General features: G+C 43.1%; 1 protein-coding gene across 1 annotated transcript in view; it reads left to right on the top strand.

The window, feature by feature from the left end:
* Nucleotides 1-21,478, top strand: part of PPEF1 (protein phosphatase with EF-hand domain 1) — a 29,763-nt gene continuing 8,285 nt past the window's right edge. Inside the window, exons 1-11 of the mRNA XM_066622137.1 lie at nt 1-52; nt 4,068-4,195; nt 5,834-5,894; nt 7,558-7,736; nt 9,548-9,662; nt 13,414-13,460; nt 16,379-16,545; nt 17,073-17,109; nt 18,206-18,355; nt 19,587-19,916; nt 21,066-21,251. Of these exons, the coding sequence (XP_066478234.1) occupies nt 1-52; nt 4,068-4,195; nt 5,834-5,894; nt 7,558-7,736; nt 9,548-9,662; nt 13,414-13,460; nt 16,379-16,545; nt 17,073-17,109; nt 18,206-18,355; nt 19,587-19,916; nt 21,066-21,251 (1,452 nt within the window). The remainder of the gene's footprint in view (nt 53-4,067; nt 4,196-5,833; nt 5,895-7,557; nt 7,737-9,547; nt 9,663-13,413; nt 13,461-16,378; nt 16,546-17,072; nt 17,110-18,205; nt 18,356-19,586; nt 19,917-21,065; nt 21,252-21,478) is intronic.

Raw genomic sequence — 21,478 nt, 5'->3', positions numbered from 1 at the left:
ATGGGATGTGGCACTTCTACAACGACAAGTCCAGTGAACAAATCGGAGAGAGGTAAAGGCTGTCTGTGCTGTCCTCATTCCGTGGTATGATAATTAAACAACTATATTGCTGTAGTATTCCTGGGTCCTACCTGGGATTCCAGAAGATGGTGATTGCAGGCAAGTCAGTCATAACCGGAATAGTATCCCTACTGGATTAGTAAATTAGGAAGAAGCAGGGAGTACTATAGCTGCAGTACTATAGCTGTAGCTGTATGTGGCTCTGGAGACAATTGAAACTATCTGGTAATGTTTAGATTGATGTCCATTCCATGTTTTCCCAGTTCCTAAAAAATGCCAGAATGTGGACTAGATCAAATTCACGTTTTATTCAGATTTCAAATTATTTCTACGTAAACTAGACCTGTTCTGACAGCTATGAAAGATCCTAGAGGACTTCACTCTAAATTCCTGCTGCTACCCAACTGTTCTCAATAAAGTCATTCTTGACTTTAAATATTTCTCTGCTGCTTCCCTGGATCCCAGAAGAATCATACATTATTTGCTTTCTATTATGTTCTCAGAGACTCTATTCTCAAAGGCACAGTCTATATGAATTTCTCTTTAGTACTGCTTCCAAATATTTTAGGTGATTACTGTACTTGCTTTGTCTTTTCTATGTGCCACTGTATGGCTGCTCTCATGTTTTGTGTTGTGTTGTATTTATTCCCAAGCTATTGACATTTCTGTGATAGGCAAAATTTTCAAGCAGCTACAGATATGATAAGGCACAATGCTTCCAATGATTTCTTGTTCATTCTGTGCAAGTCAAGAAAGACAAGAAAGGCCTGAAAATCCCTGAGCTATCTTTATAGTTCCTGCAAAAATTTATAGGGTTTTGATGTGATACTGAATAGGGAAAGTTAGAGAGAAGACTTGACATTTCACACATCCAAAAAGCCATAGTAGTTAATGTTTCCAGTTGTCATGCACACCTGTATCCCCTGGTCATCTTCCCAGGGCCTCTTCTGTACCATCATTCCAATCCTGGCATGCAATTAATTCAGGGCATTCTGGATTATTGGTTAGGATCTAGGAATGCATTTGTCACATAAGCTACCAGTTCCCCCAAGTTGTTCATGTGTCTGCCCATGTAAGCAGAAGTAATATCTAAAGGCACAGATCTATGCATATAATGTGTGCACATGCTTCATTCCCACTTATTCAGCTTGCACCACTTTCATGCTTAAGTACCTTGATGCTCTGTGTCTTCCCTTGCTTCTTCCTTTCCCTTTTCATTTTATATCTGTCTATTTAAATGGTAAACCTACAAGCAGTGCTCTGTGGTTGTTACTATGATCAATTTCTATGCTTTATATTCTACAGTGCCTTATTCTTCAGAGTGCTTTTTTATAAAATATGATAAAGACACCCTTCACCATGCCAGCGGAAGGCATTTCACAGGCATAATCCACCAGTACAACTCCTGCATTCTCACTGCTTGGAGTTAGCTGGATACCCTAAATGCATTAATACCTGAAAGACGTTATCGGGACTGTGCTTTTCGACACCTCCTGAGTCGACTGGCACTGTTTTCTCTGATCACACAGTTGTGCTTTGTCACTTTAATTCTATCACCCACAATGGGGTGGGGAGGTTGTCTCCTTTCATGCTTCATTTTGCTATGATAAAACCTGGATCGGACTGTGTATACAGGAATTAGAAGTTTAAAAAAAAGTTATCTCAAAGTAGAATCATCCTGTAGTAGAAGCTTTGGGTGCAGTCTCCCTGGTCACTCCAGCTACACACAGCCCTCATTCTGGACTACCGGCATACTTTGTTTTCATTCCCCCCTCCTTGGAGTGCCATGTTTGGCATAGAAATGTGTGTAAATTCATCAAGACTGATGTATTTTACTTTGTGGAGAAAACAGAAGCAGGTATGTTCAGAAAGAGAAAGAGCAATCACCAGTTTTGGAAGGTTTAAATCAGGAAGGGTCCAATCCTATCCTGCTTTCCAGCGTTGATGCAGCTGTGCCAACAAGGCGGGCGCTGCATCCTATGGTGGAGGAGCAGTCGCGGTGGCCTCTTCAGGGTAAGGGAACATGTATTCCCTTACATTGTGGCTGCATCAGCGTTGGAAAGTTGGATAGCATTGGACCTGAAGTCATGTTCTTTGTATGTGTGTAGGTAGGCTTGAGGTGAGCAGAGGTTGGAAAGGACCAGAGATACTGCCACTGGGGTCTGGGGAGTGATGAATGGATCAGAGCAGCAGGTGTCCAAGAGGTTAGATTCCACTCCTCCCTGACCGAAGTGCCTGGGGCCATGTCCATAATCTTGCACAGAATATGTCACTTCAACAGGAAGTATCTACATCCATGGTTCCCAAGCTGTGTACCATGGCACCCTGGGTTGCAACAGCAAACTCACAAGGGCACTATAGGATATTTTAAAGGTGCTGCAGGGTATTTTAAATTTTCTATGTAAACACTGTGAGGGGCACTGTGAAAAAAATTGCAGTTGACCTAGGGGTACTGTGAACAGAGAAAGGTTGGGTACCTCTAATATACGTTCATCCTGCTTCAGTTCAACAACAGTGCCACAACAATACATTTTTCCCCCTGTTTCTCTTCTGAAACATGGATTTGCTCCTTGTGGCATAGCAAATGGGTTCTGGAATTACTGACTTCTCCTCTTGGGAAGATGGTTGGTTGACATCATTGACCCAGGTCTCTTGAGTTTCAATTAATTGTCTTCATAACAAAGAAATACTTCCAGTCAACTTGAATGCAAATTGGAATAATGAAATTGGAAGTGATGGCAGAGTGATATTCCAGGGGGATCACACCCTCTGCTAGGCCTGCTGTCTTCAAGGCAGGTTATTACTTGTTTATTAATAACACACTCTTTGTATTGCTTAGTGCCTTATTGTGGTTTATAGGACAATCACTGCTCCAGTTTGTTGAGAGCTCTGTCTGATAGTTCAAATGTTTAGAATATATTTATGCTTCTTTTCAACCAAAAAATTTACAATGCAGTTTACATAGCAAAATAAATGAAAAAAAAGGAATTTTCTCTGTCTCCAAGAGGCTCACAATATTAAGAAGAAAGGCATGAATGGCACTAGTAAACATCTCAAAATTTTAGGATTAATATGGACAATTGCCCTTCCTCTGTTAACTATAAGAGAACCACCACTTAAGCCATTTCTGCCCAATGTTGCATATACGTAACAGGGACCAAATGTGTATACCTGTGAGCTGGGCAAAAATGGGTTAAAAGGTACCTTTTTCCACAGTTAGCAGGAGGTGTTTGTTTGAATATGCTTTGCTTTTATTCCCATGGGTGCATATTTTATAGGTAACCAGATGTTATGATCTACTGCAAACTACAAATATTTTTGAAAATAAAATCTTTGTTGTGACAAAATCATGCTCTGAAGATTTGTATAACAGTGTTTTCCATCCATATGTAAATGAATACTTTCATTGTATTTTTCATCATCTTAAGTACACTGTAACTTTAAGTGCCATTTGTGGTCAGGACTCAGAATTTCCTAACTTTTGGAGCAAGTTGCTATGCTCCAAATATCTGGGATGTAGCAACTTCCATAGCTCAGAATAAGCATCCAGATGAACATTGATGTTGAGGAGTTATGAATCAGTTGAACCAAAAACCTTAATCTTTACTCATTTATACTAATTGCAGGACCAGTTTGTCTGTGTGAGATTGTTAACAAGGACATGTTAAGGCCATTGACCCATGTGTTTCACAGGAATGTTGGCTTTAGAAACTTTGGGAGGAAAGTGTCCAGTCTTCAGGTGATATGTATTTGGATTGTGAAGTGATTGCACCCTAAGAATATCCTACCACTTTACCTTTCCTAAGCCATTCTTTGTCCTGTTCCTGTAATGCTGACAAAGGAGCACAGTGTCCTGAGTAAAATCCATGTCTGTAAAATGAGACAGGTGTGTTGATGCCCATCATCCAGAATTAGATTCAAATGAACCCTAGACTAGGGCTCCACAAACTGTGCTTCTAGTTGTGCCCAAAGATTCCTCTCTTTTTGGCTTCCTTGTGTTTTGGCAGCCATTAAAGCAGCTATCCTCATTCAGAGGTGGTTCCGGTCTTATATGGTCCGGCTGGAGATGAGGCGGCGATATGCATTGAGTATTTTTCAGTCAATTGAATATGCAGAGGAGCAAGCCCAGCTACAGGTGTGTACTCTGAAATTTCTTTAATGTAAACAACTAGCAAGGTGGAATCTGGTGTTTTCTCACAAGTATGTTCTTCGTAGACAGTGTGCTTGCTATATTTACATTCATACACATTGTCAATGCTTTCAAATTTAAACATGACAATATAATAGCTGCCAATGAATTTATTTTTTGAAGCTGGTTAGTATCAAATGAATCCTCAAAGGTGAAACTATTTTTTCAATTTATATCAGGCCTGTTGATGCGTATTTACAAAAAGTAACTTTTTAATTCTTAGAAATATTTAACATGCTTTAACAGGTGGATGTGAAATAGGCTGCCGTGAAAGTTTTGAGATTTTAAAACATGCACATATGCGGACATAGAATTACAATGTTTACTACTGTTACTTGTAATTGTGCTAATTGAAACTGAAATAACCTTTATGGCATGTACACCTTAGACGTTGGACCTCCCTAAACAATTATACTTCTGTTATAATGTAATTAATCAGAAAGTACCTCTCTGTGGCATCCCATCCCCTGTACTGGGCTCTTCCATTGTAGTTGTAATTATCCATTACACAAATATGACAGCTGTCATATGACAGACGAAAGCTAGTGATGTTCTTATAGCACAATTGTATGCTGTAATCTACTCAGCACAATCTACTCAGAAGTGTCCCATTGATTTCACTGGAATTTATTACCAGAAAAATGTGTATCGGTTTACATCCTTACAGCCCGATCCTATGGGCCTGTAAAGTGCAGTACTCTTTAAGGCTGCTGCAGAGCACAGTGCATCATAGAGCATAACCTGATAATCACCACCACAAACATTGAATGGTGGTGTTCAGTAGCCTCCTTGGAGCCCCTCCCTGGTGCCAATAAAGCTGCAGCGGGAGTGGGCTAAGGGCAGGGAGGAGGAGGAGGAAGTAGGGAGAATGGGACATTTCTGGGAGGGGTAGGGGGGAGAAATTTGGCCAGGGTGGATGTGGGAAGGAGGGATCCAGCAGCTATGGCACATACTGGATCTTATTCTCTCCTTTTAAAACGTCCTCTCTCCCTTCCTCTCCTTGGACATATGCCACCAAAATAGGTGCCATATGTCTGAACAGACCCAATGCTGATTGGGCAACCCACCAGGAGATCAGTGCAAAATGTTTTCACTCATGTCCTGCAGGCTGACTGATTGCCCCACCACCACCATAGGATGCAGTGTGCATCTTTTTGGTGTGGCTGCATTGCCACTGGGTGGTGAAGGATAGGATTGGGCTGTTAGGTTTAAAAAAACAAAACAAAACATAAGAAGCACAATGACTATGTCCTATATTTTACAAGAGACTTGGAGCTGTAATAAATATAATTAAAAGCTGCCTCTTCCTGGCTGCCTGTGTGAGTGCAGGAAGAAGATAAACTGGCACGTGGAAGTGTGTGGACAATAATCATTTTCAACATAATTGAAAATTTCAATATTATGTTGAATATTCTGCTTCCTATTAAAGAAATAAATGGAGAATTTTCATATGCACGGGGCTTGGGATTTTACCAGCTAGCATCATAGTAGATGGGTTCAAGGTACTTTGCAAATGAGGAAGTAGAGCGAAGAGGGAGCATGTGAGTGTTTTCACTGTAAACTAACACATATTTTCTTATTCAGCTTTCCGACTTTTTCACATTCATGCTGGATCATTTTACTCAGCCCAGCGAGACTGGCCAAGGTGAGATTAAATGCAAACGTAAGAGAATGTTCAGTTGAAAGTTGGCATTAGTTATATCACTTTCTATTACATTTTCCCCAGTATTTGCATGTCTGTATCCTCTCACGTGTATATGCTGTGGTGCAATGAGTACTGTAAATCTGTGCAATGAGTGCAATGAGTGCAGAAATGGTTTTCATATATGTTTGCACAGCCACATGAGAAACTGCACGTGCAAGTGGATGCAGACATGTTTTCCCAGGCTGAACAGCCAAAGCGGGAACTGTGCAGACAGCGGTGCAGTTCGCCCGTCAAGTGGTGATAATCCCTTGTTCAGGGGAAGCAAAATTTAGTGGGCACTGAATCCAACCCTCCACTCACCCCACCTGAACAGAAGATCAATGCTGACATCATACAGCTCTAGCCCCTTGGTGGGGTTTGTCAGGCTGAGAACTAATGAAGAATGAGATAAACTTCAGAAGATGCCAGGAAACAAATCCATTTGTTTTATCTTCACTCCAAATTATGTCTCACATAATGCGTTTTGAGGGCAGATACTCCTTCATTAGAATATGATCCTGTGGAAGGAAGATGCTCCTGGCAAAGGCTATGATCTTTGTGGTTTTAAATGCACGTTACTGTGAGTCCATTCTTAAAATTACAGAAGAACCCTTTGCCTTTTTACTTGGGAGTAGTTCTCATTGTGTTCAGTGGGACTTCTAGGTTTGTGTGAAATTGCACTGGATTGCAACCTTTGTTCTCATTAGAGGACTTTTGACTTAAATTTAGGAGACAGTTTAAGACCCCCCAAAATGAGGACCTTCGAGATGATTGAAAGGGAATGGTAGAAGTTGGGGGAGAGCTTGCCCCAATAAGATGCCATGTCTTTTAACTCTAAGGGGAACAAGGCATCAGTGGTGTTACCCCCTAGGCATTACTAACTTTCCTTCTCTTTCAGAATATTCCAGAATTGACTCCCAGTCTGAGATGTGTCTGGCATCTGTTAGAGCAGCAGTTCCCAATCATTTGAACACTGTGACCCACTTCATCTTCTGCAGTGGGTCACAATGCTGCTGGTTAGAATGATTCACTGGGCATCTCCAGAGACCTCTGCCAGGTCGCTCCAGGCTGGCAAGTTATTCTATTGGCCTCTGCAGGCCCCCAGAGTAGGAAGTAGCCTTCTGTTGTTCTGTATTGTTGGCAACCTTCAGTCTCGAAAGACTATGGTATCGCGCTCTGAAAGGTGGTTCTGGAACAGTGTCTAGTGTGGCTGAAAAGGCCAATTCGGGAGTGACAATCCCTTCCACACCGGGTGCAAGTGTTGTTCTAGCTATAGATGATTAAAAATTATGCTTAATGCGCATATTACTTTACAGTCTTTTGACTGAAATTTAGAGGTGCGAACAGTAAGAGAGCATTGGGTCTTCCTTCTAATGGCCCCCCCCCCACATATTTTTTCAAAACCTTGGACAACTTTGGGAGCAGCTTAAAAGCTTATCCATAGTGTGCCATAATGCATACAAAATGCACACATGTGTACAGGTTCTAGCACCTACTGTATTTGTCTTCCATATTAAATTCCTTTTTTATTTTAGCAACTTAAATCTTAAAATATTCATGAAGCCATTATTAATAGATATGTTTTTATATCATCTACATTGCTTGCTTTTGCTTCCTTCTGTAGATATGAACTCTCACTTTTTCTCCAGTGCCAGTGATCACAATGCACCAGGTTTGGATATGAAAATGGGAGATTATGAGAGGACAATCCAAGTACCAGCCTCCTACTATGGGCCTCGGCTATGTTTTCCCCTCACTGTTGCCGACACTGATGCACTTCTTCAAGCTTTTAAGCGTCGACAGGCAAGTTCAGAACTGAAATGGCATTATAGTTGCGCCATAGTTCGTTTTTACAGTCCTCTGTAAAAGTTTCAGTTGATAATCACATCTTAGATGCCATTAACCCAATAAGGAGCGTAAAATGAAAGCGGTCACAGTAGTTAAGTAATTTCTGAAGCAATTGTCGAGACACATGTTTGAAGAGAGGAATGGTGGTGTGTTGAAGACAATGCTTATTCATCCTAAAATGTCCATTAGAGAAGAAAATGTAATTGCTTACTGTAAAAGAAATCCTTGCTTGAACATTCTGTTCCTATTTCCCCTTCCCCAGTTGAAACATACTAATACTGGCATTTTTGTGACATGGCCTCATCTTAATCTCATGCCAGCACAGCAGCTACTGTGCCAGCACTGTATGTTATACAGCAAATATGTATGCAGCAAATATGTTGTATGCAGCAAATATGTTGTAAAGCATGTTTGCGGCACCCTGCAAGTAGGCAGCACTGGTAGGAAGGCCTGTGTTGTCCCGCTGGTGCTAGCACTGGATCTCAAGCCGTGGTTGCCGGCACTGGTGAGTATAGTGCCTAGTGGTTTCAGGGGCGGGGGAGGGTACAGCAGAGGCAGGGAAGGGATGTTTCAGGGTGGGGAGGGCATGGAGGAGTGGTTCAGGCCCATGAGTGAGCAAGGTCAACAGAGGAGGCCTACACCAAATCCGATGCCCCTTTCCAGGCCTGGAAGCTCGATATGGGACTTCTCAGACTTGCACCAGTGATTTTGCTCACACAGGTCCGAGTAGCCCCATTGGGCAGACTGGGGCTTGACATAGGGTAAGGGAACAAATGTTTTCTTACTCCGAGGAGACCTCCAGATAACTGAAACTCGGTGGTGGATACAGAGTGGGCCATGCAGCTCCACTGTGCCAGTGCTGGATAGGATTGAACTATGGCACTGTTCTGTCCTAGCCGTTGCTTTAACTATTGTTGTGCCTGGATGTGCCGCATAGTGTACCACAGTGGACATTGCATCCTGTGGTATCTCTTCTTCTGTTGATCATCTGTAATCTAAGCTAGAGCAACACAGGCAGCTGTGTTGGTACAGTCTGTGAATGAATTGTCCTGCAAAAATTGTATTCATTTTAAATAGGAAAGATATCACACACCATTCACTCACAATCCAGCTTGGTTGCCTCTCCTAATACACTGTGGACACCAAAACTGGAACAGCATTAGTGATGCCACCCTTTGTTGGGGGCCTTGAGGCCAAGGCTGATACATACCACTGGGGACCCCCATGTACTGGCACTTCAGTATGTTCCCTGGTGGCACGTTTGGGTACTGCTGCTACCATTGGCAGTAAGAGTTCAGGGTTTGCTCTGACTGGGTGGGCCCTCTGAGATGGGCACTTGGCCTGTGTCTAATCTGACCTACCCTAACAATACCTCTGATCTCTCCATGCCAGACAGGTTGCTTGCCTGCACAGTAAACACTTCCCAGTTGCAGAGTCTATCAGGGAACAGTCCTCTCTGTGCAAAGGTCCCTTAGTTTCAGTGATGATTTTCTGCCGGTGTTTGCCTCTAATGCAGTGATTTTCAATCTTTTTCATCTCATGGCACACTGACAAGGCACTAGATTTGTCAGGGCACACCATCAGTTTTTGATAATTGATAAGGCACACCACACTACTTGTGGGGGGCTTGCATCCCCCCAATGGCCCTACTAGTAAATGACCTTCCTCCAAACTCCTGCAGAACACCTGTGGACCATTTGTGGCACACTGGTTGAAAATCACTGCTCCTATGTCTGTCTTTTGTTTTCTTGCATGACCCTGCACAGCAACTTCATGCTCGATATGTGCTTCAGCTGCTGCATGAGACCAAAAAAGTCCTTCAGCAGATGCCAAACATCATTCACCTGTCAACCTCCTATGCCAAGGAAATAACGATCTGCGGTAAGTTACAGATGCCTTTCAATGGAGCACAAAACAAGGGTGACATGTCTCCAGCGCATCCTGCCCTTGTAGGGGTTACATAGCATTTCCAGCTATAGCTGCTATTGGAAAATTATGCTCCCCTCCTTCCAAAGTACAAATCCTTCCTGTCTTCCCTTTATTATGGAAAATAACACTGGTGACTCAGCCTCTGGCATATATTTTAAGTAAGCCAAACACTTACTCCCACTTTTTTAATGTCAGATGTTGCTGGGTGAGTCAGTGACTAGCCAGGCAAATTTTTAAGAAAAGAGCTGCTTTTCCATCTGTACAATGCTACTTTGTGTCATAAATAATTTCTCTCACCTCTAGCCTTCTGCGTTTCAGAAGTGTAGTTTCTGAAAATGAAAATGACAGAAGAAATGCCTCTTTATTTGGTACTTGTTCTGGGGCTGTTTTAAAAATATAAGACCCATTATGAGAATTGGCAAGTCTATGGGTGGTTTGTGCCTCTCCACCCAATCTATGAAATACAGCTTAATGTGGAAGTGTTATGATATCTTTGCCTAGATGTGTGTGTGTTTTTTGGGGTGTGTGTGTTTTTTGGTGTGTGCGTGTGTGTTTTTGACCAAGAAGTAGAACATCAAGGTGCACAATTTTGCTCTTGTGCTCACAATTTTCAAATACATTTCCCCCCTTTCCTTAGAGAAACTGAGTGCAAAATGTTTGCCTCCTTCCTTGTAAGTATGTATTTATAAGTCCATTCATTTTGACTTTCAGTTAAAAAACAATTTCCAAGGCAGCTTACAGGGTTTGTGAGAAGAAATTAAATTGATACATAAAATATAACAGTATAAAAACACTAAAGGAGCAGAACACCTAAAAGGATAACATCAGCAGCTAAAGAAAACAGAATGACAATATTAGAGTTAATAGGCCTGGATAAATAACAATGGGTTGTATCCAAAGAAAATTAGTCATGATTTAGCACCATGGAAATCAATGAGATGAATCAGCGATGACTAGTTTAAGAGCCCAATCCTATCCCCCCCCCATGCTGTAGCATGTAGCATGGCATGGGGGGGGGGGTGATCTGGAGTGCTGGGACACTCCTAGCATCTTTGCCAGGTAGCTAACAAAGCATATTTTATATCAGGTGAGAGTTTGTGAGGAGGGGATTCCATAGAGGGGATTCTACAGCTGAAGAAACAAAATAAAATTTCCTTGTGCCTGGAACTGGCCCATGGGCAGGCCCTTTGCCACTGCTGACATAAGAACATAAGAACAGCCCCACTGGATCAGGCCATAGGCCCATCTAGTCCAGCTTCCTGTATCTCACAGCGGCCCACCAAATGCCCCAGGGAGCACACCAGATAACACGAGACCTGCATCTTGGTGCCCTCCCTTGCATTGGCATTCTGACATAGCCCATTTCTAAAATCAGGAGGTTGTACATACACATCATGGCTTGTAACCCATAATGGATTTTTCCTCCAGAAACTTCTCCAGTCCCCTTTTAGAGGCATCCAGGCCAGATGCCGTCACCACATCCTGAGGCAAGGAGTTCCACAGACTGACCACACACTGAGTAAAGAAATATTTTCTTTTGTTTGTCCTAACCCTCCCAACACTCAATTTTAGTGGATGTCCCCTGGTTCTGGTGTTATGTGAGAGGGTAAAGAGCATCTCTCTATCCACTTTATCCTTCCCATGCATAATTTTGTATGCCTCAATCATATCCCCCCTCAGGCGTCTCTTTTCTAGGCTGAAGAGGCCCAAACGCCGTAGCCTTTCCTCATAAGGAAGGTGCCCCAGCCCAGTAATCATCTTAGTCGCTCTCTTTTGCACCTTTTCCATTTCCACTATGTCCTTTTTGAGATGTGGCGACCAGAACTGGACACAATACTCCAGGTGTGGCCTTACTATCGATTTGTACAATGGCATTATAATATTAGCCGTTTTGTTCTCAATACCTTTTCTTATTATCCCAAGCATAGAATTGGGCTTCTTTACTGCCGCCACACATTGGGTCGACACTTTCATCGACCTGTCCACCACCACCCCAAGATCTCTCTGTCACAGACAGCTCAGAACCCATTAGCCTATATGTGAAGTTTTGATTTTTTGTCCCAATGTGCATGACTTTACACTTACTTACATTGAAACGCATCTGCCATTTTGCTACCCATTCTGCCAGTTTGGAGAGGTCCTTCTGTAGCTCCTCACAATCACGTCTGGTCTTCACCACTCGGAAAAGTTTGGTGTCGTCTGCAAACTTAGCCACCTCACTGCTCACTTCAGTCGCCTGACTGAAGCTTTTGTGGGTAGGCAGCTGAAGATAGTCATATAAAAATATCCGTTTTGCCATTACTGAGATAGAAATGTGGCAGGTGCATCGCAATCATCTGTTCTCCTCCATTACACTATCTTAAACAATGGATGAGAGGATGGTACTTCCTGGGTTTTCTGTATTCTGAAAAAACCAGAATAATTATTAACACTTTATCAGCAATCAAGGGAACACATAAAAACTGGAATGAATTGTGCTGCTGCAGGTGCAGAAAACTGCTTAAACATTCAGTGCAGAAGTGAATATGGGATTTTTCATTTACATTTTTATAGAATGTAATGAGCTCTAGTGAGCAAGTTATTGTTGTACATACAAAATACCATTACACTTCCTGAAGATGGATGGGACTATAGTTGCTCCACAGGCTAGCATGTCCTCCTAGCTAATCAATGTACATAAATCCTCCAGTTGGTATCCTTATTTGCACAATTGAAAAGAGCATCTGAGAGATTTTTTGACCTGTCCTTCAAGCTAATAATAGTCCATAGCCAAAAACATGATGAATGACAGATGAAAGTGTGTAATTTTTACTGATGTTGAAGCCAAAACGTTGATTGCTTCGCTTCATACAAACCCCTTTTAACTCCACACTGAAACAAGCATTTAAATATTAATTTGAAATGTGTCTTTTAATTCCTCAAAGGGGCCTAATTCAAAGCCTCACTGAATTCAGTCAAATTATTTCATTTCATTTAATGCTTTTTGGATTTGGCATTTCACAGTTTAACATACTCTACATTAAGAGGTTAATGTTGTTTCTCCTCTCCATTATGAATTTCAAAAATGGTTCAGTAGGGGGAAAAAATGCATGTGCTCATGCTGAGTTTTCCTTCTCCTCAGATCTTTCCTCAGACAGGCCAATCCTAACCTATGCTGGTGCAGCCATGCCTCATGGCCTGCACTGTATCCAGCACAGGTTAGGAGGAGGATGGAAGTCTACTCAGGGTGAAGGGACATTTGTTCCCTTATGCTGGTTAAAGCCCCAACCTGCCTTATGTTTGGGTATCTTGGATCTGCACCAGCAATGTAGGAGGGCGGAACAGAGGCAGGGAGTGGGTGAAACCAGGTGGGGAGGAAGCATAGCAAGGTGGGAAGGCTGCAGGAGGGAAAGGATCCATCACAGATGGCCTGTGCCAGATCTTCTCCCCTCCAGCAGAAACCTCCCCACCTCCTTTCTCTGGCAAACTGGCAAACTTGCTAGTGCAGGTCCAAGGAGACGGTAAGGAATTTAAAATGCCCTTTCCCTGCTGAATTATCCAGCGACACCCCACCCCCCGTCCCGCTCCCAGAATGCAGCATTCACCTGTTTGGCATGGCTGTGATGGTGGTGGTGGGGAGAATAAGATTGGGCTCTCAATCTACTTACTTGGTGCCCTCGCCTGAATCTTATATGATTACAAATGCTGTCTTATCTCTTTCTAGGTGATTTGCATGGAAAGCTGGATGATCTTTTGCTGATATTCTACAAAGTAAGTAAATGAGGCAAATGGTGGCCAAATGATGTATCATTTGGAGCACCTTTGATGTATCATCTGTTCAAAAGTTGTCCATTGGTTCAACGTTTTAAATAATAATAATAATTGGGGAAACTACCATTGAAAGTGAATGGAAGCTTTTTTCTAATTAGAATTGTGCAAAAGGGTCAGTTTGGGCTGGAAACACAACAGAGGCAAAGTTCTAAAGACGCCCTATCCTCATGGCAGTTTTGCTCTGTTTTGCACCTCCTCTCCCTCTGGTTATGCTACTTTGAAAAACACCACCGGGGCACAAAGTGCATTGTCCTGTAGGCAGGGCCAGATTAACATAGTAGCAATATGCTAAGGCCCCCACATTTTTGAGGGCCCCACACTAAATGTTGCAAGCTGTCTGGCAAAATCGGCATTTTAGAATCTGGCAACCCACAGCCCAATCCTATCCAATTTTCCGGTGCCGGTGCAGCCGTACCAGTGGGGCGTGCACTGCATCCTGTGGTGGGGAGGCAGTCACAAAGGCCTCCTCAAGGTATGGGAACATTTGTTCCCTTACTCTGGGGCTGCATTGCAGCTGCACCGGTGCTGAAAAGTTGGATTCGATTGGGTCCCCAGTCGTTTACATATCGGGGGAATTACGTTCTCCATGGTACAAAATCATTATGGATATCCTTAATAACATGATATGAATACATAATTTTGTTCAAATTTGATTTCACTCTGGACACAATCCTATTGTGCCTCAGCACCAGCAAAGCACGCACTCTGCTGGCGCTGGCTGTCACAATCATACCCGAAAGTATGTTGTGACAGTGGAAGAGTTTGAGACGCCTTCCAGCACCCATGGAAGATTAACGTGCGTAGCAGCAGGTAAGCTCTGTGTGGGCTGACTAAGGGGCAGGGGAGGGCAGGACAGGGTGGGGGAGGGTGGCCCTTTCTAGCATGTGCAACAGACCCCACACTAGCTTAATCCGGACCTGGCTGTAGGTTCACAACAGGGAGCTGAGTAGCTCTTGACAATGGCCAGCTGCAACTAGAAATCATGCCCTATTTTTGCAGCAGTTCTCTGCCACAGCTGCAGGACCATTGTATTCAGATTGCAGAGCCCTCAGAATGAGAGGCCTGACACTTATCAGGCTGCAGCACGTCTGCTTCTGCGGCCTCCAAAACATTGAGAAGCAATGGGGGCCATTGTTACAACTGTAGCTTTTCCCTTTCTCAGCCTTATTTATCCTCCTAATGTACGCTGGGAACCTTCAGGGCAGAGCACATTAGATCCTTTTTACAGTCTCTAATATTGTTAATGCACTGTGAGCCTGGCGGATAAGCCATGTGGTAGATGGGTGGATTTGTTCTGGCTGCTAATTGCTTTATAGCTCACAATCTCAGATTCAGATTGTAATGTGGCTTTATATTTCTTTGATAGCTGCAGTGCACGGCTCTGCTTACAAGCCCGCATTGCCTTTGGAATGGGGAGGAGGGGGGAGGAGAGTGGTGAATTGTCATTCAGCAATGACTCCAATGTTGTCCAGTTAACTGGCCTCCAGTAATTTAAGTAACTCCTCTTAAGCATAGCACCTTTGTTTAATTAGACAGTTTGTGGGTACTTCCATTCATTGCACTAATCATTGTTAAATGAGACCATTTCCCATCATTGTTTCTCCCCCCAAAACCCTCAGTAATATTTTAAATTTCTAGTTGCTAAATGAGTCTGTGTTAAATTGATGCTATGCATATAGACATCCTGGAGTGGAATTAAAAGGCAGCTTGACAAAGGGAAGCTAATTAAGCTCAAACCCAGAAGGCACTTGGATGAGCCAGCACACCACTGAGCTCTCTTTTTCCTCTTGTTTCCTGCTCGCCCCATAGATTTTAATTCCATTGCACCACCCCCTCTGAAGCATTGGTTTGAAACCAGAGAAATGCTCAAGGAAAACAAAGTGAGACAGAAATACCATAATGAATTTTTATACCATAATGAATTTTAAAAACATAAGAGGTATGTTATTGATTTAGTGCCGTCCACTTATGTGGCACTTTACATAAAGTTAAAAGGTGGATCTTTCTCCAGATGTACTCACAGTCCAAAAGAGACATGAGAGAGAGAGAGAGAGAGAGAGAGAGAGAGAGAGAGATGGGGGAAGAATATGTGGTTGTATACTGTGTACATTTAGTTGGGTTTAGTGATATTGTTGTTTGGGGATTAAAGGACTGGGCCAAAGGATTCACAGAAAGTTTTGAAGAGAGAATTAAAGGGAATAAGGCAGACCAGCTGAATCCATGAGGCCAGTTTAACCCCTTGCCTTATGGGGTGGGTTGGAAGAAGTGGCAAACTGGCAGGAAAGTACCCTGCAACCTGCACCCGCCTCCCCCCTGCCTTGAACTGCTGGCTGTGCCAATCAGCTGCTTCACCCTCTTTCACACACTCAGAGAGTGTGTGCTGACTTCTCCCAGCTCTACAACTGCTGTCACAGCAATCATTTTTCTGAGTGCTCTTCTGAGCACTCAGGAAAAGGCCACTGCCTCTCCCCCCTCCCCCCACGGATTCTTGTAGAGTAATCATATGGGGAGAAACAGGAACCTCCCAGCCTGACACTTTCCCAGGGATGGCAGAGGAGGTGGTGGAGGAGGAAAACAGCAACACTAGCTGGCTGGCTGATGCAGGAAGGGATGCTGGGGCACAGGAGGTGGAAGGCGATGCACGTTCATGGTGCAAATAGCCAACTTTGAGGTAGAGGGAAATAAATCCACTGCCAGTTGCTGTCCAGGGGAATTGGTATTATGGGGGTATCATGGGAGATTGTTTTCAGCATAAGAGAAAGTAGGGAGAAAAGATGGAAACATTTTGAGAAGCAGGGCAGCTTGAGACAGCAGAGAGTGAATTGCACTTCCAAAGTCACTTCTCTTTTCTCTTACAGAATGGCCTTCCTTCTGAAGAAAATCCCTATGTTTTTAACGGTGATTTTGTGGACAGAGGGAAAAATTCTGTAGAAATACTTATAATCCTGTTTGCATTTCTTCTTGTTTACCCTAACCATTTACACTTGAACAGAGGAAACCATGAGGACCACATTATGAATCTTAGGTAACCTCTTGCTTATATATGTGTGTCGTCCCGTCCCCCCCACTAGTTTGACTCACTAGATGCCTTGTCTGAACTGAAATGAGCAATCTGACTCCCAATATTGCGCTGATCTTTTGCAAATAAGCATGTAAAATCCCAGGGACTAGAGACTGTGGCGTTTTCCCAACTTGGAAAAGAAAGTATTTTGTCCACTTCAGGTCTGTTCTTTGGATATATGTTCAGTTATCAAAATCCTGATACAATGTATTGGGAACTACAGGGCAGAAATTCAGAAGATGCAACTGGAGCTTTTGCTTTGACATTTGATTGGTAGGAATCTGACCTTGCTCTGTGGAAGTGAGTGGGGCTTCCATGAACGGAAACTGAGAGTCATATTATTGGGGGAACCATCTTAGTTGGAATTTGGAATCCATCACTTAGGTAGAAGCAGTCATGATGCTGAACAGTGTGCTACAACCATGTATGTTTAGTGTTTCTAATCAAGAATTGCTGCAAAACCTGGTTTATAATATCTTTACTCCTTTCAGATATGGTTTTACAAAGGAAGTTATGAAAAAGTACCAGGTAAGCAATTTGTTTCTCTTTTTGCCAATGACTGCGTGAATTAGTTATTCTTGTTATTTAAATTGAAGTCATGGCACATTGGCTACGAAGGCTGCAATCCTATACACATTTACCTGGGAGTAAACTCCATTGAACTCAGTGGGATTTATTTCTGAGTAGGCATGCATAGGATACGGTTAGGGCTGTTCCTCACCGTGTGTTTCCCTCCTTGCCCAGAATGTATGTATGTACAGTATTAAGGATTTATATCTCACCTTTCCATTTCACTGTGAAGTACTTGAGGTGAACAATATAGTAAACTGAAAGTAAAACAATAACCATTGACATTTAAAAATAAAAACATCTGAAAAATAGCAGTAAAATTACTTAGACTACAAAACAATTTCAAATAAAAATTCCACAAATGGCAGGTCAAATGTCTACTGAAAGTAAATATGCTCACTGATGCATAAGTGTGCAAGATGTGAACGGTCAGATTTATCGACATGTGCCTTCACAATTTTCATAGTGTGGATCTGGTGTATTTGACACTTGTATATATAATTGGGTAAAAACTGTTATCAGTTTACAATATTTGCTTTACAGCCCAGTCTTAACCTGCCCTGCCCTGGAGCATCTAGAGCAGGGTTGGGCCTGGCTGTGGCACAGCTCTGGGAAAAGGGAAGTAACGTGGCAGCGGGCAAACTTTCCATCTGTGCACCGGCCCAGCTGACTTTGAAGGAGGTGCAAACATGCCTTACGGCACATTTGCAACACTCCCAGGCCGTCATAAGAGACTTACACCAGCCCAGCACAATTTTAGGATTGCGCTATTAATCATGTGACTACGCAAATTGTGTAGTTTGTAATTCAAATGTACTAAGGGGTGTATGTGGGGGGTGTGTGTTTGTAGTCAGACAGAGAAGAAGGTGGTTTGTTGTGTTCGGAGATGTTGTAAACATCCTCTGTGCTGCAAGAATAATTCTTTTCCACTGTCTTTATGGTTGCTTCTCAAAGGAGTAAAATTGTGAACTCAAAATCAAACTGTTTAACCTGCCTTAGCAAAGTGATCAGGTACTTTCAAGGCTGGATTCTAATCAAACTTTTCATTTAATAGTCATATGGCAAACAAATTTTACTGCTTCTACAAGAAGTCTACAGCTGGCTTCCTCTTGCAACTATAATTGACAGTAAGGTTCTTATCCTACATGGTGGGATATCAGATACCACTGATTTGAATTTCCTGAATTTATTGCAGAGGAACAAGGTAAGGTGCCATGCTCTCAAGGCATTCTTTTTACTCAATTCTTACTGATTTTAGTTCCAATCTAGCTCACAGTTATGTCCTATTGAAATAAATGAAAGCTTGTGCACACTGCTCTCAGGCTACCTTTCTATTTGAAATAAAAATTCAATTTTTATAGCATTATATAGATTTAAAGGGGCAATTGAAACTACAAAGGGCAACAGATTAAAACTTTATTTCCATGTAACCATATTTTGTGGGACCGAAGCACACGTGATTATCTCCAGATTGTACCTTAAGCGTTGAAGTTTAAGGCCATTTAGGGGCTAGACACCCCTCTGCATTGCTCCTACTGCCCAGAATGGCTCTGAAGGTGAGGGGGAAGGACAGCTTACATGGCACTTTGAGGTGCTGATGAAACTTACTGTTTTGCCTCCCCTCTAGAAATGCCACAGAGACCACTTATTGGTGTGTATAAACACCTTTATTATGAACGACACCTACTTATCAACTGTTTCTGTAGTTCCACATTCAGAAAGAACTGCAGGAAATTCTATGCATCAGAGTTCTGTTTTATGTGTGTGTCTAGGCCAGACCCAGATTCATTCAGTGCCCAAAGTGGTGCCAAATTCCATTGCTTATGCATCCCTGTTGCTAGTGCTACTGCGTTGTCACCTCCTTCACTGCCGCTCCTTCCCATAAGGTGGCTGGGTAGAGAGGATTCTGGGAGTGGAACCCTGAACTCACAATCTTTCCCACCCAGCCAGTTGACAAGAAGCAATAGGAGAGGAGAGGAAGGGCCCAATTTTCCAGCATCCTGCTGCCTCAAGGTAAGGGAGCAAACAGTCTTTTACCTCGAGGAGGCTTCCATGTCGCTGCTGCCACCCCCAGCACATGATGCAGCACAAGCCCAGATGGCACTGCAGCATCCTTGCTGGAAAGTTGGATAGGATTGGGCCTGAGGTAGCAGGAATGGCTACCTCCTTCTCCAGCTTCATCACCATCTTCAGCAGCAGCTATGAAGAAGAAAGAAGGGAGCTGCTCCCTCATCCTCTTCTCACTCACTCTCCATTCACTCACTCACTCTCCACTCACTCACTCTGGGGCAGCGACTCTGGAGGTGGTGGGCTGAACGAGGTGGCAGGAAGGTGCAGGATGTAGGACATATCCTAACTGTTTGTCACCTTTGCATGTGTCAATGTACACTAGTGAATTGCTGTAATGACTGTGATCCTGAATTTTGTCTTCATAGCTAAAGTCTGTGCTGAAACCACCGAGAGCAAATACAGAGACAACCTGTGCGCCACAGCAGAGCACTAGCTGTGTGGAAGACTGCTCCCACCTAAATGAGGTCAAGAAGGGCTTTTCAGGGCAGCATATTGCTGGCAAAGAAGTTCCAAGGTCTTCACCAGCATCCAATGAGAGAAGACAATGCAGTAGGGACATGGCTGATGCCAAAGAACACCACGATCTCCTTCCTACCAGAACTAGCTCTAGTTCACTTCTGGAGGTGCAGTATCTTAAGTCCACTGTTACCACACCATGTGCATCTCCAGAATTAACAACAAAGGAGTGGAAGCAAGTATGCTGAAGCCATATATAAGATTCTTTCAAAATATGGGATATTAATATGTGAATATCTGAGAAATGTATTTTTTTAAATTGAATAAAAGTCACATTTTAAAGGAGAGTAATTGAGATACTAATTACAAGTGTATCAGTACATTTTGACTAGACCCACAGCTAAACAGTTGGCTGCTTAGTTCAAGTCAAGTGAAATTTCTTTAGTGTTGTATCTCTTCGGTCCTTTCTCTCGAACCTCCCTTAGCTACCTGTGCTCCCCCCTGCCCCTTTCCAGGTGGCAGATCTGCATTTTAAGGGTTGGAGATCAACATACCAGCAGAGAGGAGAGGCTGAATAAGGGTTTATCAAACAGCCTTTGCCGCTCACCAAAAAGCATTTACTGTATCCAGTGCAGGTTAGGAGGTTGGCTAGAGGGCAACTTGGGGTAAGGGAATATTTTTACCATTACCCCTAGTAATGCCCCAGTCACCCCATGGGGCTATTCAGATCTGCACAAATTTGCTGGCGCTCATGAATTTACATGAACAGCTCATGTAAGGCTGCAGAGTTTAGGAGTGGGGGTTAGGATCTGGCATGCACTGCCAAGAGTGGTCCCCCCCTCTCCCAGGCCTGATTCACCTCCCAGACTGCACTCCCCGCCCCTAAATGCCCCCTCCCCACCTCCAAAATGCCCTCCCACCAGCCTCCCACCCCCTGCACCAGCATACCCAGGGAAGCACAAACTTACCCCGTCAGGGTGTGGATCCAGCATCTGGGAACCAGCATGAGCCTCTGCACTGGCCCAGCTGGCTCTAGAGTAGACATGAATGTGCTCTTTGACACTTTTGCAACATTCCTGAGCTGATGCCGCCCTAAGTTTCATGACATTGTAATTCTAACCAAACGGGCAACTTTCCATTTCTTAAACAAACTGGACTTCAAATATCCTGATAGCTTTTTTCACTGATCAATCATTCCCAACAGCCCAGCAAATTGATATCAGAGAGAGTTTTTATTTCACAAGTGTAGTCTAGTATAGATGTTTTTGAACACAACCCAGTAAAGGTGGCTTTTTAAAATGAGGACCAGTATTTCTTTTAAATTCTAATTGTACGGTTTATGTTATGCTAACAGCGAATAGTTACTAGCATTCCTTTGTTACTGAAAGGTGGTGGACATCCTCTGGAGCGATCCCTCACACAAACTTGGCTGTGTACCAAACAAGTATCGAGGAGGAGGTTGCTGCTTTGGACCTGATGTTACCGCCAAGGTGCTAAAGCGATACAATTTGAAAATGCTCATCAGGTCCCATGAATGCAAACAGGATGGCTATGAGATCAGCCACAATGGAAAGGTAAGCACGAGTTCATAATGTGAATTTCACTATGATTTTCCCATTCTGGAAAAGGAGGGGCATTGCAGGTGGGACTGAAATGGTAGGTTCTATCAATTGGCAAGATACTTGGGAACAGCACAGTGTTTTATCGCTTCTTTGTCATTGGTTCTCTCTTGCTCAGTGAAAAAATAGATAGGGAGCGAAGGGAGCATGCAGCTTTAGGTGTGTGTTGGGGTGAGCTGGTA

The sequence above is a fragment of the Tiliqua scincoides genome, chromosome 3, assembly GCF_035046505.1.
Source record: "Tiliqua scincoides isolate rTilSci1 chromosome 3, rTilSci1.hap2, whole genome shotgun sequence".
Lineage (NCBI taxonomy): Eukaryota > Metazoa > Chordata > Lepidosauria > Squamata > Scincidae > Tiliqua > Tiliqua scincoides.
Note: the sequence above shows the minus strand (reverse complement) of the source record. Positions and strands in the feature narration are given on the sequence as shown.